Source organism: Crotalus tigris, unplaced genomic scaffold, assembly GCF_016545835.1.
Source record: "Crotalus tigris isolate CLP2741 ecotype Arizona unplaced genomic scaffold, ASM1654583v1 scf7180000024437.13266115, whole genome shotgun sequence".
NCBI lineage: Eukaryota > Metazoa > Chordata > Lepidosauria > Squamata > Viperidae > Crotalus > Crotalus tigris.
Window position 1 is genome coordinate 6480942 of NW_024100606.1, and position 13042 is coordinate 6493983.

Sequence of the window (13042 nt, forward strand, 5' to 3'; positions counted from 1 at the left end):
TTTGCCAACTGGGACTTTTGGCGGGCTCAGCAGGGCAGAGACAGCCTGGACAATTCCTATTGGCTTTTGAAAGCCAATAGAATTATACTCTATTCAAGAGAGTCTATTCTATTGGCGTTCAAAAGCCAATAGAATCTATTGGCTTTTGAACGCCAATAGAATAGACTCTCTTGAATAGAGAGCAAAAAAAAAAAAAAAAAAAAAAATGCCGGACTGCGTTTCATAAGGATTCTATGAGGAAAAACTCCAGGACTTTGACGACCCCCGTGAAATGGTCGTTCGACCCCAAATGGGGTCGCGACCCACAGGTTGAGAACCGCTGAACTAGATCTTCCAACTTTGCGAGATCTTTTTTTTTTGCGAGAAGTTGGAAGATCAGACTGATCTTTTTTTTTTTTTTTTAGTCCCACAAACTTCTTTTGTTGCGCTGCACACGGGGAATGGAGCTGGAAAGGAGATTAGTGAAGGAATGTGGTCGCCCTGGGGTGGAGGTTAGGATTTGGCATTGTGGATGCCCTGAGGTATGGTGGGGGTTAGGGTTTGGCCTGGTGGATTGTGGAGTGTTTGTGCTCTGGTGAGGCTATTCAAAATACAGGGATTCCCTGCATTTTGAAGCACCCAGTATGACTGCATGGAAAGGAGCACTCCGTTTCTCAAGCGCCCCATTCCAGGCATACGGAGCTTGCAGTCTCTGCCAGATCTGGTGGAGATCTGATGTTTTAGTACCTATGGGGCGCTTCCAAATGCAGGGAATGGCTGTGTTTGGAAGCACTTTATAGGAGCTAAAAGACTTTTTAATCTGGCAGAGATTACAAGCTCTTTGGCTAAATTTTTGCAGGAAAAAGCCATTTCTCAAGCCCCTTCCTACTGGAAACAAACCTCCAGAGCGAGCACGCCTCACTCTTCTTGAGAGCAATCTTGCGAAAACAAGCCTCTGGAGTGAGGCGCGCTCACTCCGGAGGCTTGTTTTCGCTAGGAAGGGTTTGAGAAATGGCTTTTTCCTGTGAAAGCTTAGCCAAAGAGCAAGGCATGCTTGCTCTGGAGGCTTGTTTTCACAGGATTGCTCTCAATAAGAGTGAGGCACGCTGGCTCTGGAGGCTTGTTTTCATCAGGAAGAAACTTGAGAAATGGCTTTTTCCGGCGAAAACGGAACCACAAAGTGAAGTGCTCTGTTTCTAAGTGTGCAGACAGAGCTTCCAGTTTCTCCAAGTTCTGGTGAAAATTGTTCTGGCAGTGACGGAAAGAAGTTGGGGATGGGAGCAAAAACCATGAGAGTTCAGGCTCCCATTCTCTGCAAATGAGAATCGGTACCTGAACCTGTGTGATATTACAGGCACCCAAGAGCTTCCATCGACTTTCCTCTCCCTCAAAGGCAGAAACCGCGGCAGAGAGGAGATGGATCTTTTCAAGATAAGTGAGTCCAGCACAGCAGGAAGGGAGGGGGAAGCATGAGGTATTTTAGTGGGTCAGGGAGGTCTTGGGGACCTATTCCATCACTAGCCCCCCCAATGGCCTTCCCACTTTGAGATTCCTCATGTGCATTTAACGAGCCGCATGCATCTTAACGAGCAAGGGAGTGATCTCATTCGAAGTATGAGATTCACTTTACAAGTTTTCAAGTTACAAATGGAATGGGCAGGCTCCATTATATTCATAACTCATGGACTACCTGTATAGGATTTTTCTTAGCATGCTTCAGTATCAGTTTAGAACTTCCTAATGCTTTTTTAAAAAAATCCTATTGTATCAGCAACACATCACTAGCATTATACGAAAAAATAATAAAACAATTGTCTCCCATTTAAACTAAATTTGGATCTGTTGCCATTTTAATCAGTAAATCAAGAACTTAAATGGCAGCTAGAAAATATTCAGTCATAGGACAGGTATCACAAAATCAATGTGTTAGCTTACATATTTATTAAGATTCTATAGGCATATTTTGTGTCTCATACATATACACCTACTTCATTATTGTATGAAACAATAGCAGACATACAAGTAGAGTTTTGCCATTGTGTTACATATAATTGATTTTTGTAGAAAAAAGTTGGTAAATTTATATTCATTTATGCCATAAAGGTATGTTTCTTCTCAAATTCTATAACACTTTATTTTAATTAAAGCTAATCAATGTCTTTTTGATCAGCTGTTTACCAAAAATATTACTGTTCTGGACTTTGTTTTGTAAATACTGAAATGAAATTATTGAAATTGCCTTATCTCTCATATGAATTCATTGTAAAAATTATTTGTATCTAGCAAAAGTACTAATTGCAGCTGAACTGTATGCCTCTATATAACTCAGTGAGAATCATGAATGGCTACATAATAAGTGGTGGATTTTTTAATCTGCAATATTGTTGGAAACAAATTGGTCCTGGCTGCTATAATAAATTGTTAGATATATGTAGCAAAACCCATTAGTTTTGGGGATTTGAAAATTCAAGGCACATACTTTCTATCAAAATACTGGAACTATTTTATTTTCAGTAACACATTTCCATATAATAATGATGTGCTTTTTTTACTGTACACACTTAATTAATAGTTTTTCAGTTTTCCATTATTTTTTGGGTCAATATCAGAAGTGAAATGTGCATCCAAACCAACTCCAATTTCCACATTACTCAGTCTGAAATGACTGAATTGAACTGCAGATGTGGAGGCATCAATGGATCATATCAGGAATATCTGACATTGTCCCTGCTGCAAGCAGATTTAGTATTATAAAATGAACTGAGACTATAGAGAAGATTACAATATATAAAGGAACAAAGTTCCCTTGCCCTGTGTCCAGGGGCCTTTTTAAGTATCACTGAAAGTGGAATGCCTTTGCCTTCATGCCAAATTGTATTTCCAGCTTTTCAATCTAGTAATCTTCCTAGAATTGTACAGTAATCCCCATCCAAGTACTAACCAGACCTGACTCTCTTATTTAGCTGCATTATAGCTAAGGTTGCTACCTGTAATGCAAACCTAACACAGTATTACAATATCCCACATTTACCAAATATCCAATCCATATTTATTTTCATGAGGAAATAAGCTGGTGATTTAGGTCCATAATCTGTAATTAGTTTATCAAAACAATACAACTAAATATGATATAGAGTATATTTGGATTTACCCTTTCTAAAGCAGTTGTTTATTTCTGTCATAGCCAGAATCTGGCTATTCTAATTGACATCTTTGCTTCCCGATTAATTAATAAGAGGTTGACAGTCATCTTAAATCTTGTCTAAATATTGTGTGATAATTGGGAAATTACACACACGCACACACAAAACACGTGTGTGTGTGTGTGTGTATCCTTCCTTTTGAAGGAAGTTTTTGTAACTTGATGATATATATATATATATATATTCAATATATTATATTTATTAAAAAGAAAGATGGAGAGTATTTCAGAGACCAATATAAAACCTCTTTTGACATTCTGGGACATAATATTAAACAAATACTGTAATAGGCAGATGCAATACTTTTTATGGATTCATTGGTACGAAATAAGGTGAATCTGGATGAAATCATTCTGGAATTTTTTTTGGCATGTTGCTTAAATATTTAATTGGCCTCTTAAAAATTATTAAAAGCAATGCATTAGGGGAAAGTTCACAGTACTTTGGGGTAGAATTTAAATGATTTCCACCAAGAAGAATGGAATTAACTTTAACAGCCAGAATAGCCAAACCTCTTGGGTCGAGAATTAACTTAAGCCAATAACCAACGCATACTTGACCCATTTCATTTTTGGCTTATGCTTGGAGTGCACCGTGAAACCCAAAATATGTCTCTTAGAGTAGCTGATTGAATAGCTCTATGTTCTAGGCACAAATTTGAAACCTGTAAAATAGCTGTATTATTGCTTTGATCTCAAACACATTTAGCCAGCCTAGTATATGACTACCTCTTTCATAAAGAAAAGCCTTAAGATAGCTGCTGCACCCTTTTACCTTCTCTTTTAAAAACTGAATTCGGGCCTTGAAGTGCCTGTCGATAACCGTTCTGAAATATTTAAAGACTGAACCTGTTCTATAAAGACTGAACCTGTTCTATAAAGATTGAACCTGTTCTATAACATTCCCATTAATTTGCCATGGACATTTATATTAGCAGGTCTCTGAACAGATCATAATTTTTGGTTTTTTGATAATTTATAATCAGACCATTATCTGTTGCTTAGGCCCTAAATTTGGTATGTTTGCCTTAGTCTTTCAACCTTCACTCTTGAGACACAGGAAGCAATATTCAGTTTTTGCCTACAAAGTCAATGATATCACTGATATAGTGGTATCTGCCAAAGAACTTGAATTGCTGCTGCCAATTAGAAAACTTAAAAGAGGGCAAATGGAGAAATAGTTTTTACCTGCTCCAAGGAAACCTCTTATGCAATTAGTGGTTAAGGTATCAGGTTAGAAAACTGGGAGACGGTTATGAAAGCCAGTTAGGTGACGAGACTAGTTACTCTTTTCTCAGCCCAATCCTCATCACAGGATTGTTGTTATGGGGAAAATAGGAGAAAGGAGTATTAGGTAGGTTAGCCACCTTGAGTTATTTATAAAAATAATAAAGGTGGGATATAAATATGTTAAGCAGAAAAACTCCATATTTAAGACAAAATCTGCAAACAAAAATTAAGCAAAAAGAATATATATGGAAACAGGAAATAAAAATCTTATTAAATAAGATATTTAGAAAAAAAAAGAAATTCTGAATATAGTATTGGATGGTCCCTAGTCAAGTGTACACAGTCTATTACTTTGAAACTGTACTCTGCAAGATAAATGTATTAAATGTACAAAAGTGTTCTTGTGCTAAATGCTTCATTAACTAATTTTTTTTTGCAATAGCATATTTTATATTTGGCACACTATCTGCATTTGGAAATTTACATTAATGTCTAACATCTGAGGCTAATCTGGGTAATTAACGTGCATAGAGCACTAAAGAATGAACTGTATGATCAAACACTACAACAGTATTCCAAAGGTCAATGTTTTGTTATGACTGATAAACATTGAAAATAAAGTCTTAATTTTTTCTTTTCTAAAACAATGGCTGTTCTGTTCAATAATATGCTTAACTGTATGCTTTTTGTAGTGGTCTATTTCTTGTAAATGTTCTATCTCCCCAATACTTTCTGTGTTGTCACTGAAAAGCTTCTTAAGAACTCTCAAAGAATTACTAGGAGAGTCAGAGTGACATTCTGATTAGCTTCAAACCAGGAATAGAGAAAATTAAATTCACGTTTATCATCAGTTTGAACTTCAGTTGATGACCTTGTATCAATTATTCTCTCACTCAAAACTAACCCCTAACTCAGCGGTTCTCAACCCGTGGGTCGCGACCCCATTTGGGGTCGAACGACCATTTCACGGGGGTTGCCAAACGCAGTCCGCCAATTTTTCCCCCTTTTCCTTAGCTGTGCTACTCCCTTTTATTCTATTGGCTTTTGAAAGCCAATAGAATAGACTCTCTAGAATAGAGTCTAATTCTATTGGCTTTCAAAAGCCAATAGGAATTGTCTAGGCTGTCTCTGCCCTGCTGAGCCCGCCAAAAGTCCCATTCTGCAAATGGTGCTGCAAGTTGTCTGCAGCGAAGGCGAGCTGTCTGGAAGTTTCCACTTCTCCCTGCTGAGCAATTACTAAAAATGTAAGTAAAAGAGGGCCAGGGGTGGGAAGTGAGAGGCCGGTGGGCGCAGGAAGGGTTGCTGGCACACGTGGGGCCCGGCGGGTGCCTTACCTCCCTTGGGCTACGCCAGCTAGTGGCCAGCCGGTGGTCGGCCTGCGCCGTCTCTGCCGCTTGCCAGTTACACCTCGGCTGGCGCAGGGAGCGACACCACGCATGCGCAGCGTTCCCGGGCAGGGAAAGTCCTCGACTTACGACTGGTTGGGTAGTCCTCGACTTACGACTGGTTGGATAGTCCTCTACTTACGACTGGTTGGGTAGTCCTCGACTTACAACCGGTTGGGGGTCACAGCATTAAAAAGGTTGAGAACCACTGCCCTAACTGTTTTTGGAGATAATTATAAAGCATACCCTTCTGAGTTCTAAATAATTGAGGAAATAGTGAGATCAGTGTGCCTTCCTTTTTTCAGATAAGAGAGCAGTAAATTAAATTTACCCCAATACTTACCATGACAAATATATCTGTTTTCTTTAATATTTATAATTAAAAAATAACAGCGAATGCATAATACTTTTAAATAGTTACATTATTCTCCGAGGGCACTTGTTTAAATTGTGCATGCTTAGTCAAAAGCAGGAAAATGGCCCAGAATTATTAATTTGAGCTGGGTATTCACATAAATCACTATCTAAATAAAAAAAAATGTCTGAGGAAAGTTGCAATTCTTATTTAAAAACAGGATTTAAAGACAGGCATTAATACTAAACCATATAGATTTGCAATATTTAGATTGTGATGCTTGTGACTATGGTAATTCATATAAACTATATCAATCAGTTTGTGCAAATAAAACACACCATAAATATTTAATCTGTTATTGTTCATAAGTAATTTAATAGAAGTTTCCTACATGCTGTTAAAAAAGTAGGATAAATGATTAATTGCAGTTAGCAATTCACAAGTGAAAGTTTGTACGATCATGATATTTCTGATAGGGATCATTGGCATACCATGTTCTTCTTTTCCAGAAGGAAGTAGTCATTTTATCAAGCATATTACTCTGTGTTTTGTTGCAGAATACGTGTTCCCGTAAGCGCTTCATCCGGCCAGCCTTTTTTTTCCATACCTTTTTCTTGTAACCAGCCTATCAACCAGAAAATAAAAGATTTAAATCTCAAAACACAGATGCCTATATATAAAAACACAAATTATTAAGACCTCTATAGAGGCAGGCATAGTCTTCATTTTGATCATTTTCTATTTCTTTATAAATAGGAAAGGGTGACTCATGCACGTAAGTAAATTCTATGTTTAATGAAGAAAACATTCTTACCCTTCTTCTTAGCCAGAGGCCACAGTGCAATCGAAGAAATCTCTTAACCACTGGTTTCACAGTTTTTCTTTTTCCTTTTCTCAAGCTGTAACTGATAACTGTCCTTGCTTGCTGATGAAGGATGCTTTGAAGCAAAGGTGCCACTCTAATATTTATATCGAATCAAGAAAATATAAAACCAATTCACTGCTTATGTAATGTAAAATTTAATGTATTAATTCCTGCCCGAGTAGACAGAAAATGTGCATCAACAATTCCATCAGTTCTTCAAAACATTGACCTTCTATTCTCAAATGTCTTTATAAAATTATTTTTGTCATATAAATGATACTGAAAAAACAATCTAGTCAATAATGAACAAAGCATACAGCTGCCTTCCAGAAAAAAGCAATTCCCCCCTCACATTTCCATCTCACCAGTATCACAGAATTGTTTGCTTCTACTGATTCTTACAGTAGTTCTTCATAATAGAATCAATTTTATGTCAAGCTTGACTACATACCTCAAATTCTTTCTACAATACTTCCTGACAAATGTAGTCAGTATCTCTAAGAAATAGAACTTTTATGTGGGTCTTCCATCACTATAATGCTACTATGCCTAAAGATTGTTATACTGTATAGAGATACTTATTTAACCATCTAAGTAGAATTCTTGATATTTTGCAGAGGATAACTATTTTCAATCCGTAAACACAGTATAGAGCAGATCAATAATGAAATATCTAATAGAACAGCACCCCCCTTTTGGCACTAGGGACTGGTTTCATGGAAGACAATTTTTCCATTGACAGGAGGTGGGGGTCAAGAACCAGTTCGTGGCCTGGGAGTTTGGGAGTCCTGGTGGGGGGGAGGGGTTTGAGATCAAGAACTATTTCACAATTAGTGCAATAAGTGGATTGATTCAACCATTGTACTAGCCATGTTTTATGCAATTGTAGTTTATGGAATAAGCTACAATTGGCTGGATTTGCTTAACATACAAGTTAAAACCAAATAAAAGACATTATGAATAGGCATTATTATAAATCTATTCAATTGAAGTTAAAAGAGGCATTTTATAGATAAATCATTTTCTCCTGGTAAAAATATCTTACAAACAAAACTGTGAAAATAATGAAAAGAAAAAAGATAGTAGAATATGTAATGTTACAAACTCTGACATTACAAAACACTATCTCCCTTAATATCTGGCAGGTCTCCACCCTCTTAGCTTTCCAGAAATCTGGCACTGGGGTAGCAATGTTAAAGCCTGGGGGACTGTATAGTTGAATGGAAGTTGCTGAATTATGTGCTACATTTTTCCTTTTTGCTTATTGACTGTTTTATCACTGTTTTTATTATTGCTATTAGCTGTCCAGAGTGTGTTTCACAAGATGAGAAACCTTATAAAGAAATAATAAATAAATAAGATGAGAAACCTTATAAATAAAGAAATAATCATAAATAATCATAAAGATATTAACCACCGATTAGGTGGTTCCGCCCCAGGCGTTTAATGGACCCGGAGGGGTTCCGAATAACGCGTGGGGGTTTTCCTTATTCCCTCCTCCACGAACCGGCTGATCCTTGGTTGCTGCTTGGAATAAGGCGGCATCAGGGGAGTTAGACCGGATCGCGCCTTTGCGACCTCTCCGTGATTGTGAATCCCGGAGGGCACCTTGGTTTACCGAGGAGCTACGGGAGATGAAGCGTCAGAAGAGACGTCTAGAGCAACGCTGGAGGGCTAGTAACTCCGAATCCGACCGGACACTTTTAAGAGCCTACGGTATATTAGGACATTTAGTGGCGATACGAGTGGCAAAATGTTCGCATTTTTCCGCACTTATTGCGTCTGCAGAATCTCGCCCCGCCACCCTGTTTAGGGTGACCCGTTCCCTACTTAACATTCGGGAAGCCGGGGAGCCCTTACAGGGTAGGGCGGAAGAATTTGTGCAGTTTCTATCAGACAAAATCGCTCGGATTCGGACAGACCTAGACTCCGATTGGGCAGGGCCTTCTGAGATGACCAGGGCAGGTCTTAGCCCAGTTTTATGGGATGAATTTGAGTCTGTGACCGCTGAGGATGTTGACAGAGCGGTGGGAGCGATGAGCGCCTCCACTTGTTTATTGGACCCGTGACCTTCCTGGTTGGTCTTGGCCGCCAAGGAAGTGACACGAGGTTGGCTCCAGGTGTTGATCAACGCTTCATTGAGGGAGGGGTCTTTCCCGCAACCCTTGAAGGAAGCAGTTGTGAGGCCCCTTCTCAAGAAGCCTACCCTGGACCTGGCTGATTTAAATAACTTCCGCCCAGTCTCCAATCTCCTCTTTTTGGGGAAGGTTGTAGAGCAGTGGTTCTCAACCTGTGGGTCGGGACCCCATTTGGGGTCGAATGACCATTTCACGGGGGTCACCAAACAAGGCTGTCCGCCATTTTTCCCCCTTTTCTTTGGCCACGCCCCTGGCACCCGGTGATGTATAAGTGGTTGGGGGTCACCACAACATGGGGAACTGTATTATGGGGTCGCGGCATTAGAAAGGTTGAGAACCACTGTTGTAGAGAGAGTGGTGGCGCTCCAGCTCCGACAGTCTCTGGATGAAGCAGATTACCTAGACCCTTTTCAATCTGGCTTCAGGCCCGGCTTCAGCACAGAAACTGCTTTGGTCGCACTGATGGATGATCTCTGGCGGGCCCGAGACAGGGGTTATTCCTCTGTCTTGGTGCTACTTGACCTCTCAGCGGCTTTTGATACCATCGATCATGGTATCCTTTTGCGACGACTTGGAAGGGTGGGGGTGGGAGGCAGTGAAGCGGCTGATGTGATGGGCCATTGCCTTGAAGCCGTGAGGGTCTGGATGGGGGTTAACAGACTCAGGCTCAATCCTGACAAGACCGAGTGGATGTTGCCTCCCAAGGATCATGTTAACTGTCCAGTGTTGACTCTAGCAGGGGAAAATATACCCCCTTCGGGGCGGGTTCGCAACTTGGGTGTCCTCCTTGATTCACAGCTGAAATTGGAACATCATTTGACGGCTGTGGCTGGGAGGACCTTTGCACAAGCTTGTCTGTTGCACTAGCTGCAACCCTACCTGGACCGGGAGGCTCTCCTTACAGTCACTCATGCCCTTGTCACCTCACGCCTGGACTACTGCAACGCGCTTACATGGGGCTACCCTTGAAAAGTATTCAGAGACTACAGTTGGTCCAGAATGCAGCCGCACGAGTGATAGTGGGTGTTCCTCGGTACACCCACGTTACACCTATCCTCTGTGAGCTGCACTGGTTGCCTATTGGTCTCCGGGTCCAATTCAAGGTGTTGGTTATTACCTTTAAAGCTCTATATGGCTCAGGGCCAGGCTATTTGCGAGACCGCCTACTACCTCATAGTTCCCTTCGTCCGGTTAGATCCCACAGGCTGGGCCTCCTTCAGGTCCCGTCGGCCAAGCAGTGCCATTTGGCGGGGCCGCAGGGGAGGGCTTTCTCTGTGATGGCGCCCATGTCTTGGAACCAGCTCCCCCCGGAGATTAGGACCGCTCCCACCCTGTTGGTTTTCTGCAAGCTGCTTAAGACCTGGCTTTTCCGGCAGGCCTGGGGTTTATAAAATCTGACCCCTGGATGAATGTTATTGTATTGTTTGTTTTGTTAAGTTATATTGTGTTTTTATTGTGAGCCGCCCGGAGTCCTGCGGGAGTGGGGCGGGCTATACATTTTAATAAATAAATAAATCCATAATTATAAAAATTCAAATCTGTAAAACAACACTTACCTGTTTATTATAGAGAAGGAAAGTTCAGATGAAGTACTGCCTAAAGATAGAAAAGGCTTTTTGATATAACTTGTGGATGTCTGCCTCTGAGAGATATGAAACCAAGACAGTCGATAAATTGGGGTTACAGTGCATGAGCCACTGTAGACTGAAGGGACCAAAGAGCAAAAAGATCGTAAAACTACAAAAAAAAAAAAACAGAACATGAACAACTCAGCACAAGTTGCAGAAACTTCTTTCTGAATTATCACTCATAATTATTGCCCATTTAGGAATTATGAGGTGTTATGAAGAAATTATTCTATCTCCATTAAGAATCAGAATGGGATTCAGAAGCAGCAATTTTTAATAACAGTGGAGCAGATTTGAAGAAAGAGTGGATTGTCAAGAGAGACCAATTAGATATATAGTAATGACAATGCACATTTTTTTGTTTTTTATTCACTGGAAGATTGATAGGGGAAATGGTTATTTCCTGTTTAAATAGCCAAATTAAGCAGATAGCCATTTCAGTATTCATGGCTAGCAAAGTCATGCATGGAAGAAAAAAACCCCTACAATATTATCAAGCTGGTTCACATCATAATTTAAAATATAGTTTTTATATTTGTGTTTTATAATACAAAGCCATACTTTTGGACTGTTTAAAATCAATATTTTATTCTATAGTGTTCCATAGCTATCATCCCTATATCATGTTTTCACATCATATTAAGTAATGATTTTCTTAATTTTCGCTGGGTTCATCTGTCATAAATAAAATCAAACAAACCAAATTATGTCCTAGAACATTGCGTGAAGCCACTTGTGAGTTTATACTTCATTTCAATAAAATTGTTTCTTCATGCATACTTTGTTCCTCACCTGCTTTGGCATATTAATTGTTGGGAATAGACTAGATACAAAGACTTGGATTTCCTCTCTCTCTCCTCTCCCTCCGTTTTTAACAATTTCATTTTCCTATATTTCCCTTGCATGTTTTACTCCTAAGTAATAAATCTAATAAGCAATGCATTCTGTTTCAAGATTGTGTCAAAATATTAAGATGTATGAAGCAGCTGTACTAATAAGATGAATTAATACTATTATTTCATAACAACATGAAATAGCTCCGATATGAAACTGAACTAATAAAACAGTAGCTTGCCAGGAAATGTGCAAACCAGCAAGTCTCCGCTCCTCCATTACAACGCCAAACCTCTACCATAAATCAACTTATGAAGAGCATCTTCATCTATCTTTACTTTTGTACAAAATAGAGTAATTGGGATGGAAAACAACTTGAGCACAATTTGGATAGCAGTGCTAGTTAGAAGCTGTAACTGCATCACCATCCAACTACTATCTCTCGTTGTTACTTTCTTTTGCCTGCAACATATACACCAGTCACTTCATCTCAACTATTTTGACCAGCAGGCCCAACTATAAAAGCCAGGCGGGTGCTCTTTCATGCTTGAAAATACACTTGAAATCTTCATTTAGTAAGCCCAATTAAACCGAAGTATTACAATTGAGCTGTACAACAAAGGTGGGGAGCTATGGCCCGTTTATGGCTTGTGGACTTCAACTCCCAAAATTCTTGAGCCATCCATAAAAGGGCCATAGTTCCCCACGCCTGTACAGCATCTCAAATAGTACCGCCCTTGCATACAAATGTACAGTTACATGGTTTTAGAGGCATCTACAATGACTCAAAGATTTCGCAGCAGTAAGCTATCTTTTTTAGTTCCTCTACTCCTCCTGAACTACCAGACCCAAGAAATTTCCCTTTGGATTTTCGTCTCATTCACTGACCTGAAAATCGCCGCGCCACAGCAAACGCAGCCATCTTCCTTCCCTGCTCTCCGTTTTGCCTCGCTACGGCAACTGTAGGGAGTCAATATTAAGCAAAAGCGAAAACGACTTTACGCAACGTTCTGTAGTTCTTTATCTCTTGCTTGTAAAAATCAGGATTATTTTTTTGGGCATATTATATTGCAAAATAATGACCAATACAATAATATGTGTAATGTATAAACTACTGAAGACTGAAAATTCATGATTGTAGATTTGCTGCCTTTTGAGGTAACACAAGATTTTCTTTATAGTGTATATATAATCACTGCTTAGCTTGTCTGCCAATTCTCAAAGCAACTCTTAAATTCTATAACTGTATTAAATATAAAATCTTATACAGAATCCATCTATTTGACATGATCCACAAAAGACTATCTGAAAATAAATTTGTTAATCCCAAAGATGTCACACGATTTGGGGTTTTTTTCCTACAAAAGAGTGTCAGGAAATTTCTTTTGGAAATTAATCCAAGAATATCACTTGTGAGTTTTAGTTA

At 39.4% G+C, this 13042-nt stretch overlaps 1 protein-coding gene across 1 annotated transcript; it reads right to left on the reverse strand.

Moving 5' to 3' along the window:
* Positions 1-6502: 6502 nt before the first annotated feature.
* Positions 6503-12572, reverse strand: MRPL35 (mitochondrial ribosomal protein L35). The gene is made up of 4 exons (XM_039331690.1): positions 12505-12572; positions 10711-10891; positions 6966-7110; positions 6503-6776 (listed from the first exon to the last, which is right to left on the reverse strand). Exons 1-4 carry the CDS (start codon positions 12536-12538, stop codon positions 6588-6590), a joined length of 549 nt encoding a protein of 182 aa, XP_039187624.1. The 5' UTR covers positions 12539-12572; the 3' UTR covers positions 6503-6587.
* Between the last annotated feature and the right edge of the window lie 470 nt (positions 12573-13042).

What these genes read in the sequence shown, in the direction of transcription:
- MRPL35 (XM_039331690.1), bottom strand. Translation starts at nt 12,538, where the DNA reads ATGGCTGCGTTTGCTGTGGCGCGGCGATTTTCAG. An exon ending in TGTGGCGCGGCGATTTTCAG is followed by an intron (nt 10,892 to 12,504) that starts GTCAGTGAATGA and finishes TTTTTTTTGTAG; the next exon opens with TTTTACGATCTTTTTGCTCT. An exon ending in GCCTCTGGCTAAGAAGAAGG is followed by an intron (nt 6,777 to 6,965) that starts GTAAGAATGTTT and finishes TCTGGTTGATAG; the next exon opens with GCTGGTTACAAGAAAAAGGT.